Genomic DNA, 23,560 nt, shown 5'->3' on the forward strand with positions numbered 1-23,560 from the left:
CTCACTGTGTGAGGGCTACCTTGGATAAGAATGGGGCTGGCAGCTGACACTCACGTCAAAGCACATAGCTGCCAAACTGAAAATAGTCAGAATGAAAATTAGTATGGGCAGTTTTTGCAGGACCATAGTTTTATGCTGGTATAAACTCACTGAAAACAATTAAGGCAGATTGCTGTACGGCTGGAGCGTAACTGTGGTGAAATGGCTCCTAAAATTGTTTTTAATGCTCATCTGAAGTTGCATTCTTAAACACATATTCACAGACCACAGGGTTCATTTGTTATAATTTATCACAACCACACCAAACAATCTGGCATAAACATATTCTTTCATTCATGCCAAGAAACGCTATGCACCCCTTAGATCCCAGAGAAGGCACCAGGAAGAGCAGATGTTCACCCCTTCTCATCATCAGTCCCTGGTCTGGAAGGATTTTCATATATGGTCTTATCAACTTCAAAAATAATGATTCAATCCTGCAGCCCTTCCTCCCACCAGTTTTATTTATTTAAGTGCCTAGAGCTGCAGAAGGTCTGATAAAGAAAAGCTGCAATACCAGGCTCCTTAATTCTTATTTGCTTACATAATGCAATTGCATATAGCAGAGTGCATGGAGAGAGACTTAAAACAAACTAGGGAATTCTATTTTCTGTCAAAAAAAACCCACTTCCATGTGGCTACGTGGCTGCTGCTGGCAAACTGAAATAGCTGAGGCAATTGAGCATCAGAGTTTCTCGCACTCTTTTAGCCAGTGACTGAAGTAGTGGTTGGGTTGGACCATGACCGTTTGTAGCTTCATGGGGGTGGGCAGGGCTCTGCAGGGTCTCCAGCCCAACCTCCTGCTCACAGCAGGTGCACTGAGAGCAGGCTGCCTGGAGACTTGCCCAGCTGGTTTTCAGCATCTCCAGGGATGGAGATGTCATGCCTTCTCTGGGCAATCCCATTCCAGGGTTTGGCCTCCACTGTAAAAATATTTTCTTTCACAAAGCCAGAATTTGCCATGTTCCAATGTGTGTCTGTTGCCTCTCCTCCAATACCCCATCTCATCCCGTTTGTAGACTATTTTGTACAACATAAAAATCAGCAGTTTCACTGGCCTCTACTTAAGGACACAATGGGGTGGGACCATTCAGTGTACGGGCATCATGAAACAGATCACCTTCTAACCTCCCTCAGCACTACAGAAATAAGGAAGAATCTACTTTGAGATCCTCTACCAGAGAGGAAAGCCCCCAAAACTGGTGCCTGCAGTAATGGTTCTGGTGAGGGATCAGACACAGCGAGGCCATGGGGTAATACCACTCCTGCCCAGGGCAGCACCTGTCTTATACACACACGGGACAGTGCTGCTGCTCGCAGCAGTCCACCAGAAGCCACTTCTTGCCTATAGACCAAGGCATCTACTGCAGTGGCTGAGGGGAAAGCAATCCTCAGAATAGACGTGATTCATGCTCACCCTTGATGTCTGTTCTTCACCTCAGCCTCTGCTGGACCACATCAAGGTGACACACACTAAAATCAGACACCTAATCAGGCTTTGCAGAGATTAAGCTGAGCCAGAGCTGAGGAATCGCCTAGGCCAGAAGAACGCTGCCATACGAAAGCAACACCAGCATATAATTGAAATAATTTATTTACCACTAGAGCACCACAAAAAAAGACATACAATGTGTTAAAATACAGAGTAATCAATCACCGAAGTACAACACAGCTGTCCTCTAAGTTCCTTTTTTTTCCCTCCTTTAAATCATGCCAACCATACAATAGTATTGATGCTAAACACATAAAAAATGCTGTCCTACCCCACCCAGCTAAGTGCTAAGATTTCCCCTCAGCCCCAGTCAGCCCCTTGGGTCTGATCTTTCAACATGTTGTATATTTCCCACCAGTTCTCAGGGACTTTGCTCCAACAGTGGCAATTACCTCGTTGTGATAAGGCCTCTGACACAAAGTCCTTGAGCTGTTGCAGACCCATCTAAACATCATTCGAGGGGGATTTACATCAGACCTGAGCAGTGCTTAGGACTCACGTTACCCCACTTTGTAGAGGGGAATTTCACCCATGAGTTCTGCACACTGTAGAATCAGGCCCAACATCCTTGGTAACTAAAGGGAAATACATGCCTGTTGGAAAAAAAAAATACGTAGGAGCTTTATAGTAGAGTATTTCAAATACTATCAGTGCATTTTGAGGAAAAAAAAACGTAAAAAAAAAAAAAGTATTCAATCTTGGGGTAATGACTTACAGAAATAAGGTTTTATACTTAAATTTAGAGAAAAAGTCCAAACCCAAACCGAAATTTTCAGCTGCGTCCAGCGCATAGTGAGTATAGTTGGACAACTATGCTATCTCCTATTCCACTTTTTCAAAGCTTCAAAACTGGTTTTGAGCTGCATTCCCATGGCAGAGAATTGCAAAAATGTTTTTAAGGTTTTTAAAATGTGTTCATCCTTGTCTCCTTTCCTGTCCAACAAAAATACAGTTCTCATACTGGACCTGATAAAACTAACTTTGCTGCCGTATACAACAAAATCCAGAGTATTTACTACCCTAAGGAGTTTCACTGAGTTCAGTGCATCTTCTCACTGGAGTAAGTCTGGCTCAAGCAAGTGTTAGCAGGACAGATTTTTCACTTGTTCATCTCAACTCACTAAATAAATCAGAAGTCTAACGTACCTCCTCCTCTGCGCTGAGTCAACGGGTGGGATTAGATCATCTGTGGGGCTACGTTTCCATCTAAGCAATAAGCACAGGCTCTACCGAAGTCCCGAGGAGCTGTGTGTGCAAGCCGCTGAGGTACTTCAGCTTTGCACCAGTGTTCTGCTGAAGCCAAAGAAATTGCACTTCTTAAAACTGGAGCTGACAACATCAAGCTCAGGAGTGTCCTCCTGACACCGCTCGGTTCAATGACAGAAAATGTCCTTCTCATCCAAGTAGTATGTTTCTAATGCAGTTTTCCAGCTTTGCCTTGCAAAACCATTCATCATGTGAAATGAACTGAATACACTGCTTTCATGGTTTTTTTTGCTAATTTAAGTCGGGGCTTTTTCTAAAGAGTATGATGTGGGTTTTTTTTTTTTTTTTTTACTCCCTCTACAATATTTAAACATGTGTAATAACAACAAAATCCTAGGAACTCCATGTTCCTTTTTCCTTTTCTTTTTTTACAAGGAGCTTTAATGTGAACCCGATTGAAAAAAAACAAACTGGCAAACTCACAAAAATCAAGGGTGTGATCCTGCTAATCTTTACACACACATCAATAGCCTGAAGGGGCCTGCCGTGCCGCTGCAGAAGATAAAGGCAAACCTCTGTTACCTGCAGCAGGAGCAGGCTCGGTCCCATGGACTAACTGCGAGGGCAAGTCCCGGCTTGCATGCGATGCTGCCGCACAGCCTCTGGCCACAAAGGCATCCCGCTCACGCCCCACTCGGGGCATTGTCGTGGCAGACGCTTCCTACCAGCCTTCTGCACAGTGGTGAATGTCATTCTCTGCAAGGGTTTGCCTTGCCTCAGCCAGGCTGGGACACCTCTTCTTGCAACGCCTCGCTCCCTGCCCATCTGTTTGAATGTCTATATCCAAAAGGAAATAAAAAGGTCTAGTAATCCGAACCGCATTGCGATTCAAGTGTTACAAACAGGGACAGCCAAGGAGGAAGGGGAGGAGGCGGGGAGAGATCGCTCTAATCCATCCTTTTTATAAAACAGAAAAACAAATGGAGTCAGGTAGCTTATGTCATAATGATGAAAAATATACAAAGCACATGTATAGCAATTATTATCAAACATGTATTTGTAGTGCAAGTCAAAATATAGGGACTCTACTCATACTGGCCAGCTAGAGGGAAACACATGATTCTGAGTGATCAAAAAGAGCCCCAAATTCAAATTCAAACTCATGAGAGCTGACACTATTACAGAGTACAAAAATATGGTGAAAATTTACACATTACACATAAAGTACTTAATTTTTTAATAGTTTACAAATAGAGATCTACAGATATGTTTCCAATTAAGCTGGCTTTTACTACCCACCTATGGTAATACTCTAGGTATGGTTACATATACCAAAAGAACAAAAAAATCCCATAGCATAGCTATACAGCAATGTATTAAGGTCTGAAGATTAGACCAGTACATGTTAAATATTTCACTGGTTTACTAAACTGACATTTTAAATCATTTACAGTAAAAAAAAAATCTTATAGACTTGTCTTTGAGACTGAAACAGAGTGTCCTTTATTAGTAAATTATTCAGTATTTAAAACAAGGGTTTGAGACCTTACAAGAAGCCTCTCTAGGCAGCTGGCATGAAAAATAAGGTATTTTAAAGGCAGAGTTTCTCAATAATGTAATAACTGATTTCTATTTTAATTGAACTAAACTAAACATTACTTTTCTGATTCTTTTGAGCTTGTGTTCCTTTAGGCTTTATACATATTTCTGGCAGCTTATTTGGTCTCCACTTTGTCCACATTTGCTGGTTTTCTTTTTTCCGATGGCGATACGGAAATGTTCATTTGATAGTTTTTACACACAAATAAATAATGCACTGTTAACTCTACAACTAAGAGGAATGGGTAGGATGCCTATTGCGTAACAATACAGAGAGATCAAGTAAGGCACGGGACAGATACAGCAACTCCACTTCATGGGATTTTCCTGTTTTTTTCCTTTCACATAGTAACACTAACAAATTTCTTCCAGTGTTTATTTTTTAAAAGGTTTTTTTTTTCTTTAACTTTGCTTCTTGTCTATCTCACACTATGTGTAGGTGAAATGTAGGATAAAGGCCTTCAATGTTTTGCTTCAGATGCCAGTTTAAAAAACAAAACAAAACAAACTTTCAAACAGTTCAGACTAGTACCGCTTTTTTTTCTTCTTTTTTTTCTTTTAACACTGATGAACCTGGGGTTTCATTTTTCTTTCTTTCCTTCTCGCTCTTTCTTTTTTTCCTTGTGGTTTTTTTTTTTTTTTTTTTTTTTAATACACACACGTCATGCTGTTTCAGGGGTATCCTTTAGCTGCACTTGCAAGACTTTACGATCATGTTGGACAGCTGTTCAATTTTGGGTGTTTTACCAATGTAGTAGAGGATGGTGAGGGGTTCCAAATCCTGGGACACGCAGCACGGAGAGGCAGAAGCTTCTGGATTTATGGTGTTATACAAGCTGAGTACCTAGAAGGAGAAAGGAAAAAAGACAGATTAGGACAGCTACCTCTGCCTTCCTGCCACTGCAGAGCAAATTCCTTTCTGCACCGCTTCCTCCCACAGTGCCTGAGAGAAAACCCACTGAAAGCAGTATGAAGATTCCTGGATTCTACTATTTTTTATGCTTCTCCAGTTCAATCTGGTGTCACAATCTGCCTGAGTTTCCTGAGGTATTAGCTATGAAGTCTTAAACCCCAAAACAGGTACAGGCCTGGAGCGCACCTTGAAAGCGTAGCCCTCTGAATCAACATGCATGCTGTATTTATATGGAAAGAAGAAACTTAAAGGTTTTTATCCGTGTCTTCAGATTGACATTTGCTATTACAGGATTTTGGCTTTATAAGTACACCAAAGGGAGAAGAGAGCCCTTCAGAGCATAAGCTTTTCCTCTGCTCTTCCTCTCTGGCTACGTTTTACTACATCCATTAATGCCACCCTGCAAGCACCAGGACAAGAGCTGCAGTTACTCCTGTTGAGAATCAGCTGTGGAGAAGTTAGCAGCGCTGGTGCTTTATGTCACGTTGGATTCATATGCATGGTTCTCTGCAAGGGAAGTATGTAGGGTTACCCGCTGATGATGCATAGGTATTTCTGAGGATGCCATTAATGTGTTAGCCAAACACCAAGTGACCTTTTCCTAGAACTTCAACACAACATTTACAGCTTAGAGAGAGAGAAGATCTGTTCAGGACAGCAACACTAACTACTTTATTAAGCAACTTCTGACTCCTTGGGCAACTATCCAAACCACATATTTGTGACCATGACAGTTATTCTTCCTCTTTCCTTTAAAAACAAGTGCTGCTCCAAACTGTGTACACTACTACTCCACACCAGCAAGGAAACTTACTTACCTTATTTATACCTCTGCCTGCTGACACTGCTAATAATGCAATGCCACAGCCAGTGACAGCTACAAAGGATATCTATACCTGGGTCTGTCAGTTCAGGAAGAACATGCTATTGTGGCTTTACAGACCAAAGGGAAAGCAAGCTACCCCTTGGACACAAAGAGTTCTTCCTGCTGGCTGACGCTGATCTGATATTTTAAGGGAAGCTTGAAAAAGGGGAGCCATCATTCTTAGAATGGACCTGAGGGTAAAATTCTTACTTTATGATAACTGTAATGCAAATGTCTGCCTCTTGCATTTACTGTCTAGACATCTTTATTGACAGCTGAGAGAAATAAGCACTTCACAGCAGAATACTACTCATCCTAAGGCAGTTGGCTAAAGTAGCACATTTCATCCCTAAAACAAAAAGTCCCATCTCAGATGACTATCAGTTCTTTGGCATCCCAGACATAAGGTTCCTCCTTCACATATAAATTTTCAAAGTACAAGAACGGATACATCTTTTGAAGTAAAAGAAGCACATCTATCAGTACATTTTCATGAAATTCAACAAGGCAGTGTATCAGTAACAAAGAAAAATTAAAAATGGCAGGTTATAAAAGTAGGTGATAATCAGGTGGTACGACTCATCCATTTTGTTACGCTGAAAGTGCTTCCCTCAGTGCCTTTGCTGACCAAACTTACTGTGCCATCTTCCACTCATGCTCTATAATGAGCGGTCCCTTCCTACGCAGCCTCCAAAGCTACACCAAGCTCATACTCACAAAGAGCATTTAATCCATCCCTATGTTGTATCGATGAACACATTAAAAAAATAATCTCTGGGCCAATACATTCCTCCTGCTTCAACACTAGCTTGAGGCCATGTGTGAGTCCCTCTATAGGGCCACATTTCATCATCCTTATTTACTGAGATAATAAATACAAGCTTTGGGCATTGGTGCTGATGTTAGTCCTAGAAACGTATTTCAACCTGTAATTATAAAACAGAAGCTGATAATTAGCAAAATCATTACTTACTCTGCTGTGCTGAGTATCTGAGCTCCATAAATATGGACAGGCTCCTGCACAGAAATTAGCATGATATCCTTTAGGTTCATGAATCCATTTCCAGCCAAGATCCCTCTTGAAGTCAATGTAAAGTGGACGCAGACAGCAATTATCCTGCACATTCCTGGATAATAAAATACAGACAAACACATCAGTCATGACAAAGACAACACAGGCAGTAAAAATAATCCAGTTGCTTGCTCCCCGAATGACGCTTTACAGGCAGGCAAGTCTGAGTCCCAAAAATTCACAACCAAATCACGTCAATAGCAGCTTATACTGTAACTGAAGTCAGATGCTTAGGCATGGCAGGACCAGCTTATACAGACAAAGCTAATGGTTTCCCTGGAGGATTAGTAAGTATTTTTCTCCAGGTCCTACCGAGTGGTCTCTCTGAGTAGCTGAGCACAGTGGAGGTGATAATTTGGCTGTAATTATGGAATTATGGGACTGATGGGTCTGGGAATCATCCCAGATGGAACTCAGCTTCTGCTTTCTAAGGCCCCAACCTTCTTCATCTGCCACTGTCTCTGCAGGATGGCAGACTGCTGGGCAGAAACCTGCTGCACACAGACCCCGTGGGTCTGTGCCCTGTATAAATGCCAACCGTAAAGAAACATGATAAGCAACTGCATTACACCTCACAGGCTGGTACGACTATGTAAGTATACTGAATATGGATGCATAGTTACCTAAAACAATAGGCAGCATCTAGAGCACGCTTCTTCCGCCGACTGGGCTGTTGCGACTCAAGTCTGTAGGAGGGTAATAACATTAGCAGAAGATGTGGGGTCTTCCCACTGTATTTTTTCCTATTGGACTTTAAAGCTTTCACATCACCACTGGAATATGTGTAGTCATCAATACCTTCAAAAAATACATTTTGGTGATAAACATTGTGTTGCTTTTTCTTCACAAATTAAATAAACCATCTCTTTAAAAAATTCTCTCAGAAACTGGGCAACGATGGTGTCAGCTGAGCATGTTTACTGGGGGAGTGGGGGGCAAATTTCAACCCAAGATCCCTAAGATATTCACAGTTTTCGTGTTATCTATTTTATCATCCCTCCCACATTCACAACCATTTAATGGAATTTCACTACATTTACCAGAAATGTTGAAATGAGTAAAAGAAAAGATTACTTCAGTCACTGCATCTGCATTGCTTAGTTTCAAATGCCTCAAGCAGTGATGCTTTTGTCATTTCACTTAGGGCAGTATTCACATCTTTTAACAGCTATGTACTTTTTAAAACCTTGTAACACCATTAAAACTGTTCTGGATACTTCGCCTGCATTTCCCACTGCTTACTTCCATCCCATTAGTTTTCTCTATCAATCGCATTTACCTCTTTATAATGCTTGTAAATTCTCTACCATTGCCAGTTTATTTAAACCTGCTATTTTTTCCCCAGAAAGTCAGTTATTCTATCCCCTTCTTTTGTATGGGCATGGCAAGGACATCGATCAAAATATTTCTTCTCGAACTGGCAATCAACAACCTCATATTTTGTATTTTCTCTTGGAACACTAACTGCCTTACTAGCTTCTTATGATGGCAATAGCACAGGCAAAAGACTCCTAGGACTCCAAACAGCTCACGTTATGCCTGTTGCTAAGATCCTTTTGAAAATCTTCCTCCTGAACCAGATAATACTATCTAAAGAGAAAAAGATACACTTTTCTTTTTCTAACATTTGCAATTACAGCGACCACATATGATACCAACAATTTTTTAAATACACACAATGGTTTTAATCATATGTACAGTACATGTATTTACTTAGAGAAAAAATTCCAACACAGTGAAACAATGGTTAGAAAAACTTAATACTGAACAAGGAATATAGCCAAATCCTTGGAAAACAAATGAACCAAATCATGATATACTTTAATAAATGAAAACTGCATAAACAGAATTTGGGTTGGTTCTAACACAGCCGTAGTTTTATATGTACTGGTGGATGATAACTATAGCACAGTCAATTAAATAACATTTCCCTTTTTAAAACTGAAACTTGAATGGCTTAAAAACACAAGGGAGCTTACGTGACCTTAATATATTTACTCTATATCACCTTGTCTGCTGTCCATAATAAGCACAAATATCCATAACCCTAACTACACACTGTTGTTCATTTTTTAATGTCTGCTTAATCCAATCTTTAAGGTTTTACCAAGCTGACAGCATAAAAAATAGTTTATGTAACTAATATACAAATATGTTACAATAAATTCTACGTGCCAATGTAGATATATAGAGATAATCAATGTTAACTAATGTAGTTCTGTTGACTTCACCTGAGAATCAGACTTCCACTGCTAGAAGTAAGAGCACATAGACAGGCACACCACTGCTGTTTCTTCAACCCACAATGCGCTGTAGAACATTAATACAAGTCTGGCACCTGTTGTTCAGCTCTTCCCAAAGTGACTGATGCCATTGCTCAGAGTAATTTAGAATACTATTGATACGACCAGACAAAAAAAAAAAAAGGTTTTATTTCAAAAATATTCAGCAAGTTTTCTCCTGACTATGCAACAGTGGATGGTCTACTGTAGAAAAGTCTTCCCTACATCCAAAATTGTCTGTATATCCAGTGCGCATGCTGCAAACCGTAATACAGCCACTTAAGGACATTGAAGCTGCATGCATGGAATGAGACGGCTTATTCATGCCATCTGGTTTCAGAATACTTCAGCTGATATAGTTTTACCCTTGTGCCTTCAATACCATTTCCAACCAGCTGAGAATCGAGATTCTCAAAATGAGCAAATTTTCAATCAGCTGAATGCCATTTAGAGAGGCAGTAATGTCTCTTTGTTTCCCTCCTCAATTAGTAAGTACCACAACACTTTAAAAAGTTTTTTTCTTTCATTACCTGCAAATCTTGCTTCAAGCTCCTCACTTTTATTTGGGATGATATAATTATTGGAAGGCACAAAGGTGCAGCATGGACAATGCAAGCTTATCTTAAAGCCAAGGTTCCTGTCTGCAAAACATAAAAGTGGAGTTGGTTTTTACACATGGAATGACCCTGAAACACTGATGAGTTAATGGAGGAGCAGTTGGGGCAGGAGTGAAGGCAAAGAGCACTTCTTGTCACCTCTGTGATGGAGCCACTCATGTACAGCCTCAGTGACATCAAAAGACAACCATTCTCCTTCAGCTCTTGTTTTAACTACTTTGCTGTCGATGTAGCGCTGTCCTGGTGATGACAATTCTTTAGATTTTAGAACCTGCAAGAAACAACAAGTATGATTGCCTACAGGTTAATATTTACCTGGTTTTTATTAAATAGAGCACCAACATTATAAAACAGCAGAAAAAAACCCTATTAAAGCTCAAAACTCTATGCAGCAAGTGTACGTTCAGGCATGGTTTCGGAAAGAATTACCTTAGGGTGTGCGGGGAGAGAAAGGTGACATAAAACACCCTAATGAAATCAGCTTATACTCCCAAGCAAACCATGCTATCACATATTCCTTCCTGAAATAAATCACACGGAAAGACTGCCCTGAAAACTCGTCCTGCAACATAAGTGGTCAAGAGATTATAGTAACTGGAACATCAAAAGAGGCTATTTTACCTTCTTTAGTAACACTCACACTGGTCAAAACATAATATCAGATGCTAAAATAAAGCCTGTACAATGTAGTCTGTACACTGAAGATATTACATTGCTTACCCTAAACTAATCTGTATGGTATTGCCTTATTCATGCTTCCAGCCTTCCCTCTGACTTCAGGTACTACTCATACATTAAACAGATAAAAAGTTATTGTCCATACAGGTAACCTGGGGGCATACAGAGACAGCCTGGTGTGAATCATGGCCACCCATGGATTTGTGCCACAGGCGATGCTGATTCCATCCAAACTTTGGTGCCAGTCAAAAGTTTCAGCAAAGCTTGCTACTGAGCATGCAATAAAAAAAATACCTGTACAAAAAACCCCATCCCCTCCCTTTCAAGACACAGCACTGCGTGCCTAGAATTTTAAGTGCCCACAGTCTTCCTCCTATCTAAACAATTCAGCAAGTGCTTGCCCACATACAAGCCTGCTATTATTTACCCTAACTCTAGGACAAAAACAACCGAGCTTTTGGCTGCTAACAGGTTTCTGGTTTCCTGGTTATTACTATGTTGATAGTTTTGCGATGGAGGAAGCTGGAATGCCATGCAACACTAAGTCAACTCCAATCAAGATACCACACAATAACGTCATTCTGTAACTTTTGGCATGCCAGCTGTGAGACTTCATATATTGTTTGGTGTTTCTCCTCTCTTTAACCATCCAAGTCCATCTCCAAGTAACTAAGTGACAACGTCTCATTGTTTCCTCCTATTTTCTCAGCCCAGACAAACCTGACATCTCGCAAACGCTGCTGGAATAAAACAATGGTGAAACTGTATAACACGTGTAAAGAAAAATATTTCAAAATAGGTGTGAAATTATGTCATCATGATAAAATTAGGCTTTTCAAAATTAAATAGAAGAGCAGGCTTGAAAAGGCCAGATTCTGTCCAACATGTAGTCTCTCTATTTATTTCAAGGGAGTGCTGGACCTCTCAAAGGCCAACAGTGCAGCTCCCACAATAACATTTGTCTTATGAGAACAGCAGCATGACAAGCTCTTTGCCTTCTTTCTGATCAACACATTTAGCAAAAAGACATCAGAAGACGTTGGTCCAAGTCCAGCAAATTACTAAGTGCCCCTAGCAGGCGATGCTGAGTTTTCCAGTAGAAACTGTGGGCACTGAAACACTGAACATTGGGATTCCTTTTTATGAGGCAACCTTCAAACAAAGTGTTTGAACAACTGTTTACAGAGAGTCTGGCAGCAGCAAGGGGACTACCATTGCGCAGAAGTGCCAGAGGGATGAGAGAATCAGTAATCAATGCTGGGAAAGTCCCAGAGAAGTACAAATATAACTTTGCCTTCCCTTTGGTCTTTATCAGGTCAACTCAAGTGTTTCTGAGGATGTAATGCAGCTGTCATTCTGCAAAGATGTGTTGGGGCGGGGTGTGTGTGTGAGGCAAATGGGACACAAGAACTTGGCTCATTTCTCTTCCTTTCTGCACAGTCATATCTTTCCAAAGACTCCAGAAACTGCATACCTCAGTTTTGGCAGTGGTGTAAGGATCTAAAAGCAAGTAATGTGCCAAAAGCAATCTCATGATGTTAACTATAATTGGTCTTAGATATGTTCAGAAGAGTCAGCTGTGCCTTGGTATCCAAAATAAAATGTCTTTATCCCAATCCCATTGCTACCAAAAGACAAAGTCGAGGACTGGCAGTGTGTACCTGTCATGAAAGGCATTTGTAAAAGGACAAGACATCATCACAAAGAATATCCATCCTCAACAATGAACTGAATGACAAGAAAAGTGTCTGCAGGTTTCAAAACTGTAGGGCACTGTGGGACAGGGTGGACGCTGTAGATTAGAAGAGTTAGATTTTATCCATACTATGGTGTCTGTATCTGAAAGTAAGGCTCCTCTCCATGTTTATGCTGCATGTCCAGGAAGAAAATTATGAAGAATGAGCTAAAAACTCACAAACTAAGTATGGCATAATTTCCACAATTGACATCGTGGGTTAAAGAGGCACTAGCGGTTCTTAAGCAAAAGGCTTTTAAGTGTGATGAGTGCCATGCTTAGTGAAATTACCATGACTGCTTCAAGCTCCTTCCTCCTTCTCCTGGGCTGACTAAGTGTCTTTACAGTGTTAGGGTAATGTATGATCTTAATAACCTGATGGCTTGTAAGCAAGAACGATCTTCTAGCTTCATCATTTCCATTTTTTCTAATTGATGGTAAAATTCTAGGCTTTCTACTAGATCAACTAACTAGTTTTGTTGCAAAAAAGAAGAAAAGCCTTTTCTGTGCCTTGCAGCTTTTGTGCTTGAAAGTTTGTCTACTTCTTTCAACTATACTGATTAGTCTTAGATATTACCTTTACCTATAAACATTGCCTTTCCTTGCCTATAAACACTGCCTTACCTTTATGCTTAGCGCATCGCAACCACATCAAACACTGTTACCAGAAATGTTGATGCACAACTTGCATCTGCAGGAGCTAAATGAAGGCCTAAAAAGTAGGCGTTTGTGCAAAAGAGTTTTCAGAGAACTAAAAATATTAAGAGAGGACAAGGGAAAAAAAAAACCACAAGACAGAAGGAAGACTGAGTTAAACTTTCCCTTTAATCCTTTCTCATTTCCTTCTGGCACCTTGTCCAAACACTCCGTCTTAAAAAGGCAGAAAGAGTTCGGTATGTCTATGGGACATGACGTGGATGGCTAGGGCTTTTGGGGTGGGGGGAGTATTGCGCATCACCACCTGCATGTAGAGCTGACAGATTCAATCACTTGCATGAACAGGAGACAGAGTTTACACACACACACACAACCTCACCTCCCTCACTACAAGCAACACGTTTAAACATCTGCATGCACAAGTAGCTGACAGTGCACAACTGCACGCGTGCAGGTGCAAGCATGCACACTTTCACACACGCCTGAGTGAGAGCTCAAAATCAACAAACTCAAAATTCAGGTTGTGCAAAATCTCTGCAGCTTCTGAACACGGGGATGTTGTTCCACGTGTATCTGTTTATTTGATCTCGCTTTCAACAGAGTGATAATGCAATGCTGCCTCTTCTAACAAAGGATTATGCCGGGAACATATGCATATGATCACATTATGTGGGGATGAGATGAATAGGTAGAAGTGTTACCTAAAGGTTATCCAGCAGACTTCTAGCCCAGTTCGCAGAGTAATTTTCATTCTGTAACAATGCTCTAAACGCTAAGAACAATTTGGTCTTCTCTACCCCCATTTTGCATGGGATTCCTCCCTTTCACAGGAAATCACCCAAAACGCTTGTTAATGTCTTCTAGATAAAGTATCTTGTACACTTAAGCCCTGCCTTCTAGCTATCTTTTTCTACAGGAACTGCTAACCTTCCCCTCATCAATTTTTTTCTTCTATTCTGACCCTTCTTAAAAACACCTGGGGAAAAAATTATCTAACAAATACCCATGAAGGATCTCCAGATACCACATACATGCAGCTACCGCCAGCAGATCAAGGCAAAACAAACGTGAATATACAAATAATGCAGTTAATCGCAGGAAAGGGCTCACGAAACAGCCAGACAGATGCAAACAAATCATTGCTCTCGCTTGTACAGCTACACATGTTTAGGAAGCCCACTCAGGGATCTTGGTGATGACAGCACTCACATGCCACCCCTGCCAGATTTCTGGTACTTTACAAATCCTGTTGAAATCTACTCTTCGTTCATTCTGCAAAGGCGTCCTGCTCAGTCTTCAGGGGGAGACCCTCTGCTATGCTGGCAGGGATTTGTCTGTGCTCCTCCGCGTCCATTAGACGAGTCTGGACCATGATGCTATTTTGGAAGCATATCCCAAATCATCATGACCAGGACATTCAGTGGTGAAAAGCTCTGGTTTTGTCACATGCTGGTTTCAGAAGAATGACAAGCGAGTTTCCAGGAAATACCAATCTCTAAATTACTTCTGTCATCTGCTATACTAATTTTGCAGATCAACTGGAGAGCATTAACTGATATATATTTATTTAAAATTTAAGTATCAAGTAGCTGAAATCGTCATTACAATACTGGAGGATGAAACTGTTTATTTATATGCACACGTCTATACTCTCAAGTATCCATCACACAGTTGTGAGTATAAAAATAAGGACAAGGATTGTCCTAGTCTGTATTTTATAAACTGTAAAATACACTGTGAACACTATATAATTCATGATAACAAACAAAGAAAGTTTGCAAAATTAGCAGAAACATGGCTCTTTAAAAAATGGGGCATACCAGAGGCCGATATGAGCACAGCAGGAACATTCAGCATCAGTGTAATTCTACTGGTTCAAAAACAAAACCAAAAAAACCTCCAAAACCCAGGACTCTGTTAATAGAAATGTAATTATTTTGCTCAAATTTTCCTTTGCCTGCTCCCCTTCTCATATATATATGAGGCAGCTAAAGCAGGGCATAACTGAATGAACACACCAGTGTATGTATTCTAGACAATAACCACTGAGAGCAGACGCCAGAACAGCCCGTCTTCATGACTCATTACACACATAAAAGGAAAAAATTTGACAGAAAAGACACACTGGTTCTTTCAAATAACTAGAGCTCCAGAACAGCAACTTTCTTAGTTTATTTCAGATTTGACGGTCTGGCCAATAATTACTTCTAGTCTCCTATAGTTACCACAATTAGACGCAGAAGAATACGAAAATTAAAATTACATGTAATTTACAGTCAAATAGTTTTGGCTAATAAATTCATCACCTTCCCAGAAAGCAAACAAACAAACAAAAAACTGAATGTGGTTCAGTAGTGATGATACACAGGGTGATGCATCGATGACATACATCTCCGGCAGCCAAGAAAATCCTAGGCACAGATCAAAGGCCAAGCTTTAGGAACAGCAAGGGCATTTTATAGCTGGGTTTGAGAATTACAGTAACCAACTGTTAGGAAATATTTTTGGCAACTTACAGTTTCTTAAAACAAGTTGATGAACTTTCAAAATATATTAATAAGATCATATGGCCACTTAAAAATATCTATCCTGTCTGCCGCATGGCCCTGGAACTTGGGATGGTCACTGCTGTCAGCCAGCATGGGTTCTGCAATCACTGAATAGCAGCAAATATGGCATTATCTTGTAAAAACCTGCTATTAATCTGTTTTTCCTCTCCATTCATTCTGGACTGTCTGATCTCCTCCCTCCAGATGCTGTTGGCTCCCTGATAACTTCCTTTCTTCCCTTCTCTTCTCTGTCATTTCAGACTACTGTAATGTTCCTGTGTATTACAACATCTTGGCAGGCTCACTAATCTTTCTCTTACTTATCAGTCATTATCCACGGTTTCCATTGGAACTTCAAGGGCATTTTAAAATAATGGAAATAACCTGACATGTACTTGTAAGCTCAAAGTAAATAAGCCCAAACAATGAGATCCAGTGGTAAATGATGTGCTAATGCTGGTTAACATCAGAGCAGAGATAAGTTCAGCTATGCACAACTGGCTGAAAACAGCCGTTTAGGATAACCTCTTCTGAACTAGAAGAAACACGCAGGGAACTCCAGCCTAACCCTCTGCAGTGGAATAACCAGATTCCCAAGGTCTGCATATGCAGCCGCCTGTGGTTTCCAAATTCTTACGTACTATTCACCCTACTGAAACATTCACTTGCTGCCTGGTTCCAGATTTCAAAGGTCTCCTCAGACAGCTCTCTGGGACTTCCATCCATCCCTTTCTGAAGCTTAAAGTTAAAAAATGACCGTGCTAATTCTCATTCCTTTCTCACTGCCTGGTTGAGTTCAAGGTCTTTGATCTTATCTTGGACACATGGATAAGCAAAACCTTAAATCTGTTGCAAATCTCTCCAGTTACTTACTCATTATATGTGGAAACATATGTTGTAAAGTGAAAAGCCTACATATATTACCTTTTGCCAGATAATTGGGAATCTACTGACTATCAAAATCTTAGCTTCTTCTTATCACCACTAGTGCAAAAGACTGACTGTGTATTTTTTCCAAAATTCTCAGTGCAAATTTTCAAGCTCTTCTTGTAACCACTTCTGCAAAATAATAATTCAGACTCTGCCTTCAGTGCTACGGAGTTAAAAGGACTTTACAGCCTCCCTGCTTTATCAGTGGAAGTCTTTCCATTGCTTGCAAAGGTCTCCGAATCAGGCTCAAACTGAGGGCAGAATCTTAAGAGACTAGTATACGAGATGCAGAGTTCCTGCCAAAATACAAAGGTATGGAGTACTTGCCAAAGTTTTAAAAAAACCCACAGCTCTCTGATCCATCTGCTCAGAACTTGCCAGACACGTTCTTCATGCAAACTTGCAAATAAAAAGAACATATTGCACACATAACCCAACCCCTTTTATATCTGGATGGGCTACAGCTGCAGTAGGATTCTCTTACAGCGTTGGCTGCTACTTGCTTAAAGGTAAAAGAAGTGTGAGGGGAGTAGAGAGATGAGTGGCTAAAGCAGGTCAAAAAGGGAGGGGAAGTCATGTATGTCATGGAATCACTGTGACTGAGTCACTGCATCGTGCTGTGGTGAGGGGAATGGGCTCCAGGAAGAGAATGGCTCCTGAGAAGGGATTTCCTCTCCATTTGTTCCCCAAGCAGGGCCCTCCTCCTGCCACTGAAGATACATGTGCAGTGTAAGTTGGGGATACAGCCCTGAGGCCATTCGGTCTGATTTATGCTTAAGCAGGCAGGAAGACTCTGCATTGTATAAGCAATAAACAAGAACGGAGGGTCTGGGGTACTTCTGCTGGAAGATTCTGAAATATTGAGTGCAATTTCCTGCTGTTTAGGAGATTTTAAGATAGCTCCAAAGAAAGATTTTATACAAAATGAAGCAAAACAAAAAAAAAATCCTGTAAACTTATCTAGAATTTAGCTTTAACTTGCCAGAGGCACATTATGTTTTATTAAAATATCAACAAAGAGGAGCCAAAGTCAACAAAAACTGAGTGGGTTCTTCTGTCTTCTAGCCAAATCCCCTAGATCCTGCAGGGTACTCCTGTGTTCATCTCCCCGTTAAGTACAAGTCTCACAAGCCCTTCCTCTTCCTTGGTCCTGTCCCTGACATTCATGTACACATGCATTTTGCTGCAACATTTTGGCATGCGACTTTCTTTGCTATATGAATATTTGGACTTACTGCTTCTTCTAAGATGCTGTAGTCTTCTGCATGTCATTCCTCTTTCTTCCCTTCCTCTTGTCTGCACTGTTCTCCATAAGCCACAGTTCTCCTTGTGGTTTTCTCTTCCCACCTACACGCTTCCACTCAAACCACTCCCATCCTCCTCCATTTTCTTCCATCATCTATTCTTCTTCATATAGGCTTCTCTCCAACAAAGCTTCTCATTGTTTCCTACACCTCCCCAGAATAGCAATAGTACCTTCCCCCCTCCAATGGGCTCTCTACTGCAAACCAACCTGATGTTCCTCAGCCCAGTAACTACCACACTGCAGTGGTTGGTTAAAACTTGCTCCTGTCTCAGTGTAACATGGGCTTGGCTACCCCACCAGACTGCAGCCCAAAGAGCAGCAACCCAAACCTAGTGGCTCGTTTCTGACCCATGTCCCTCATTGCTACGCTCCCCATAATGAATGTACATGCACTGCAAACAGCAATAAATCTACCAATAAGCTCAGTGCCCCACATTTCTACACATGGCAGTGTCGAGCTGGGAGTACACGCTGGCTTGTGCCAGTAGCTACTGGGATATTATAAATTTCTTCAAGTTGTCTTCAATAACTGCTCTGTTCCTGGCAAGAGGGAGATGCATCTGAGATAAGTTCTCAAATCGCAGTGAATATGACACTGCGATAAATATGTCCCCTTATCCAGGCTCACAGATTATTTGCCAAAGGTACTCTATACACAGTCTCCAGGGTACTGACTCTTTTTTGTACAGGATACAGTCTTTCAAAAAAAAAAAAAAAAAAAAAAAAAAGATTCTGGAACAAGGAGAAAGCAATTTGACTGATATATATTGCAAATTAACTTCCTCTGGTCCTGAGGGGGCTGGAAAAGGAGGAGGAAGCTGGTAAGAGTATAAAGTTATTAGGCCCACGCTTTATACCGAGTTCGGCACTTCAAAGAGCACTGTACATTTGCCATTTAACATAACCTTGTAACCTTTCAGATTGCAAGAGTATGGTTTCAGGACAGCAATACATAAGTTTTGAGACCCAAATATACTACTTTAGATGTGGGTCAGAGCGATGGCAGTCAATTAAAATCAAATGCCCCAGGTGATATCTGTAATACAGACATCCTGCGCCAGCTCACAGCCACAAATCCTGCTTCCTGGTATTTTCTTCCGTGGCATTAGAGACTGCACTTTTTGGCAAGAAAAGAGAGGAAGGCCCCTCTGCTCCTGATTATATGGAGATCAGTCTTGAGGAGCTCTGCTGCAGTCAGTGTAAATTGCCTCAGATTTGCACCACAGAGATTTGGCCCAAATCTATAGTAGCTTGCTCTAAACGTATTCCCTAACTGAAAAACAAGACAAAACGCTGTCTGAATTTAAAGTATTTGAACAACCGACTGTGGTTTAAATTTAAATCTGACTCATAATGGGGTAATATGTTCCACAGCATCTTCCTCCTCATACCCCCAAGCAGGGAGAGAGGCCCTTAAAGAAACGGGGCTACCACTGTCTGGAGGGCAGATAGTTCTTCGTAGACTCCAAGCAAAGCTCCACAGGAGCTTTCGGCATGGACTGGACCCTCCCGACATGGAAAGACCGAGGGTCTGCTCCTGCTTACTTCAAATTCTTCATTGCAATCCGATGTCCCTCCTGGGTTTTAACCTGGCGCCATTCGTTTGCTCCAACCCTGCACTCTGATACATCCCATGGTACGTCCCCTGACATCTGCAGCCTCTCAGGTACCCCCACCCACAGCAGCCTCGGATAACGACGACAATAAAAACCAGTGCTTCAGCTGCTTTTTTCATGATGCTTTATGATGTGTTAACAAAACGTGGCACTGCTTCCATAGGAAGTAATTATTACTTGTTATCGTTTGACCGTCTGTACATAATAAAAATACCTTAAAAAGAATACCACAATGCTCTCTGAACACTGGCTTTTCACCCTGTGAGGGTTTCCACTCGTCCAGCCTTGCGGTGGTGCCTATTTATTTTTTGGAATGCTTATTCATAAAAGACAAGCTTTTTTTTGAAGGGTGCAGGGTCTTTATTCATAAATACAGAAGCACCTTAATAAAAGAAAGATGTGATGAAGTCTTCAAAGCAGGCAAGAAAACTGATGAACAAAGACATTCCCATAACAACTGAGCTTTATCTGATCAAATTCCAATAAAGCCTGCATTTGGCATAAATCTTTAAAAACATAGCAAGGGCCACTGGAGGATGCTAAAACTTGTTTATTTAATATTATTACTCCTCCCTCCCCCAAAAGTACTTTATCCTCTTAATATTTTCTGAAGTCTCGGTGCACACTGAGAAGTGCATTGAGCGAATGCAGCGCAGTGGAAGGACAGGAGGAGAAGTGCAGGAGAGTGCTCGATGTGATTGAGATCACAGTCTGTCCTTCCTTCCTTCCTTCCTTCCCTCCCTCCCTCCAGCTTCCCACTCTCCAATGTGCTGATGATCAGCAGCACCACCAGCAGATTAACACTCACTTTCGGGCAGAAGAAACAACAGAAAAGATAGTGCCTTTAAAGAATTTCATTATCTGTGGCTTCACTTAACCAGAGCCAAGAAGCGACAGAAGCTTTTATACGAGCTTTATAAAAAAAACCACCTTAATTCCTACTTCTATGAGTTTTATTATTTTCCATCCTACGACTACTTAATATGTGCACTGTGCTTCCCATCTGTGCAGGAACACACAGATGCAGCTGACTAATTCTTAAATACAAAGAGAAGTACTCTGGGTGAAAACAGACATTAAAGAAACTGTTTCTGCTCTCAGGGATTACCACTTGCCCACTGGCTTCATGGTCGCATCCAGTGCACCTGTACGAGAATTCACCTCCAGGACCTACTGCCCAGAGAAACCCAGGGGGCAACAGAACTAGTAAACAGATCCACAACCACTTGCTCCCAGCATAAATATGATGGAGTGCTCTCTGTTCCAACCCTGCCTCTGAGGTGGGAAAAGGGTCCTGGCTGCTGCTGCACCAGGAGCGAGGGGCCACGGCCCTGTCTGTCCACGCCAAGCAGCCCCAGACTGCCTTCCCGTAGTCAGTGCAAACAAGGGCTGCAGGAAAACACAAAGTCCTTCTCTGATGTGGGTTGGAAAAGGAAGCCAAGTATAGCCTGAGGAAAGCTTAGCCGAAAAGGTGCAGTCTTGCACTTTTTCATTTTAAGAGGTAGATCTGCAAGGTCAGAGGACCACACAAAGAGTGAATCAGGAGGAGAAACAAAATATTTATATTCTGCTTGCTTATTTTTTTCCATTTACTCTGCATATCTGTCTCTTCCTGTTCCTAAAATAGTCCTTCAGAGTAATATTGACCCTTCTGCACCAGTGGTATATATACTACTACTAAACTGCCACTGGACTAAATGAGAGAGCTCTTGAAGAGCAGTTAGGAGACTTGCATGTGTTGTGGCCACTTTCTCAGTGAACCACAACGAGAGAGCTCTGACTCTCTCCAGAAGACTTCTGCCCTCTCTTCCTGCTTAACTGAGAAAGACAAGGGGACACAGGAACAACCATTCCCTGAAACTGCAGGTATGAGAGGAATTTCAAAAACCCTCATCAAGAAGATCTCCTCAACAAAGCAAAACACTAGGCAACCCGAAACTTGGTAGGAGGAAAAAAAACCCACCCTAATAATTAAATGTTGCTTATGCAAGATGAAAAACCACATTGTTCCTTCTGGGCACAACAGCCCTGGCAAGCCCAGCACATATCTCACAAGACAGGAAGCAGTGCTTATGCATGGAGGAGGAGCAGTGGCTGCACATGCCAACTCCATCAGCAATCTCCTCTGTGAGGCTCGCTCTCCATGCGTGGCTTTTCATGCTGGAAGCAAAGAGTAAGTCTTCAGCCCTTACAGCATGTATTTGCCTCTTCCACTTCCACAGAAATGAGCATCTTCCTCATTCTCCCCTTTTACGTCCCACGTTTGTACCTTCCTTCACTGCTAGACACTCGTATCTGCACTATCAATCTATCACTGCACATCCCTGAAGCTCCTCTACCATCACTGTAGCACCAATGCCTCCTCACCTTCAGCTCCTTAAATTTTCTTCTTTCTAACCTCTAAAATTCATACATTGAGTTTTAGGATGCTTTCTATAGCAGTGTGCTACAATACATCACAGAATATCTCAAGTTGGAAAGGATCCATAAGGATCATGGGTCCCTCCTCTTCTCCCTGCTTTTGCTTTTCTTGTTAAACACTGCATGCTAACCTCACACTCTGTGATGGAGACTAGATGCAGCAGTATTTAGGGACCCTGATGCCCCTGCAGTAGAGCTGCTGGCAAGGAAACCATGCAGTTCAGACTGGCCATCACAGAGCTAAGATAATACCTCCATACAAGGTTCTGGGGAGAGCTGCACACAAGATTGCAAGATATAAATACGACCAAAGGGAAGAAAAAACAACCAGCAGAAGGTGGCTACAGGACCTTGTAAGAAGTAAACCAAAGAGAGGAACTAACAAGCAGCTGTTATCATTTTAATAGGTGCTCTGCAAGGGAAATGCTCCAGAGACAGCTGGCCTCTCTACAGGCAGGAGAGCAAAGTAACATGCCTGGCACAAATGCACGCTCAGAGCTGTCTGCCTTTGGCTTGCCTGTTACTTGGTGGAGAAAAGACCTAATCCTACAATAACCTGCACTCATTACTCACCTAACACTTCACTCAGTATGCCCCACCCAGCCTAAAAAAGAAACTGCCTTACTCACCAGCTATATATTTATCTAAACGACCCAAGTACCTGCCCTGAATGCAGGTGTCAGTCATTTCCATGGGCACAGGCTTGCTGGAGTCAGGCTCTCTCAAATAAGCTACAGCTGTTTCTCATCACAAGGCTAAATCCCAGCCAAGCAAAGGCTCTTTCTTCCCTACCTCCGCTGAACCCTTTGTATCCCACGTTCCTCAAACACGGAAAGGCAATTAACTGAGCTCAGGCAACCACAGCTGTACTCCTTTCAGGTGGCTAACAGCTCTCAAAAGTAGAACAACAGAAAGCCGAGAGATGCCATCAACTCCTTGTAGGATGTCTGAAGAGTGAGGTCAAGCCAGAACATACAATCGTTTCACCAGGCTGGTGTGGCAGCATCACAGGGACTCGTAGTGTAATTCTCTGTGACAGCTGTTACTTATAGATGACACCAGCAACTGCCGTTGAAGATTCCTCGCTTTTGCTTTTAACAAATGATACATTATTTACTCAACTTTTCTGCCAGCCTGTCCTTGGGAAGGAAGGCAGCCAGGTTGCAGTCATGAAGACAAGCACCCAGTAACCACCTGTCGACCTGAACCACATTCAACTAGGAATCACGCTTCTCCTACTTATAAACAATGTCTAAACAGGTCAGTGTGTCTTTTCCTGCTGTCAGGTTGGCTTACACTGTCACTTCAGTAAGTACGTGAACCCAAATTCCCCCCTTCTCTGCTCCAAGTTAGGCTTGCACTTGACCAGACCAGGCAGGAAAAGGTGAATGTTTAAAGTGAGGTAGAAGAATAACACATTTGCACCCACTGGATCTGAACTGGACTCTACAGTGCTGCAAACACAGGGCAGTGCTCAGGCATAGTGAATAGGGCAGCAAGAACAGACCCAAAGAGGGGCTCCAGGCACTTTCACAAGGTGGTATCCTATCTGGCAGGGTTTTCAGCAGAGTAAGTCCTGGGTT

The 23,560-nt window shown here is 41.7% G+C and overlaps 1 protein-coding gene across 1 annotated transcript in view; it reads right to left on the bottom strand.

Moving 5' to 3' along the window:
* Nucleotides 1-256: 256 nt before the first annotated feature.
* The window catches only part of TGFB2 (transforming growth factor beta 2), a 66,524-nt gene continuing 43,220 nt past the window's right edge, over nt 257-23,560 (bottom strand). The window contains exons 3-7 of the mRNA XM_054196221.1: nt 10,224-10,356; nt 9,999-10,109; nt 7,810-7,984; nt 7,088-7,241; nt 257-5,180 (exon numbers count right to left, since the gene is read on the bottom strand). Of these exons, the coding sequence (XP_054052196.1) occupies nt 5,022-5,180; nt 7,088-7,241; nt 7,810-7,984; nt 9,999-10,109; nt 10,224-10,356 (732 nt within the window). The 3' untranslated portion in view covers nt 257-5,021. The remainder of the gene's footprint in view (nt 5,181-7,087; nt 7,242-7,809; nt 7,985-9,998; nt 10,110-10,223; nt 10,357-23,560) is intronic.

This window comes from Rissa tridactyla, chromosome 3 (assembly GCF_028500815.1).
Source record: "Rissa tridactyla isolate bRisTri1 chromosome 3, bRisTri1.patW.cur.20221130, whole genome shotgun sequence".
Classification (NCBI taxonomy): domain Eukaryota; kingdom Metazoa; phylum Chordata; class Aves; order Charadriiformes; family Laridae; genus Rissa; species Rissa tridactyla.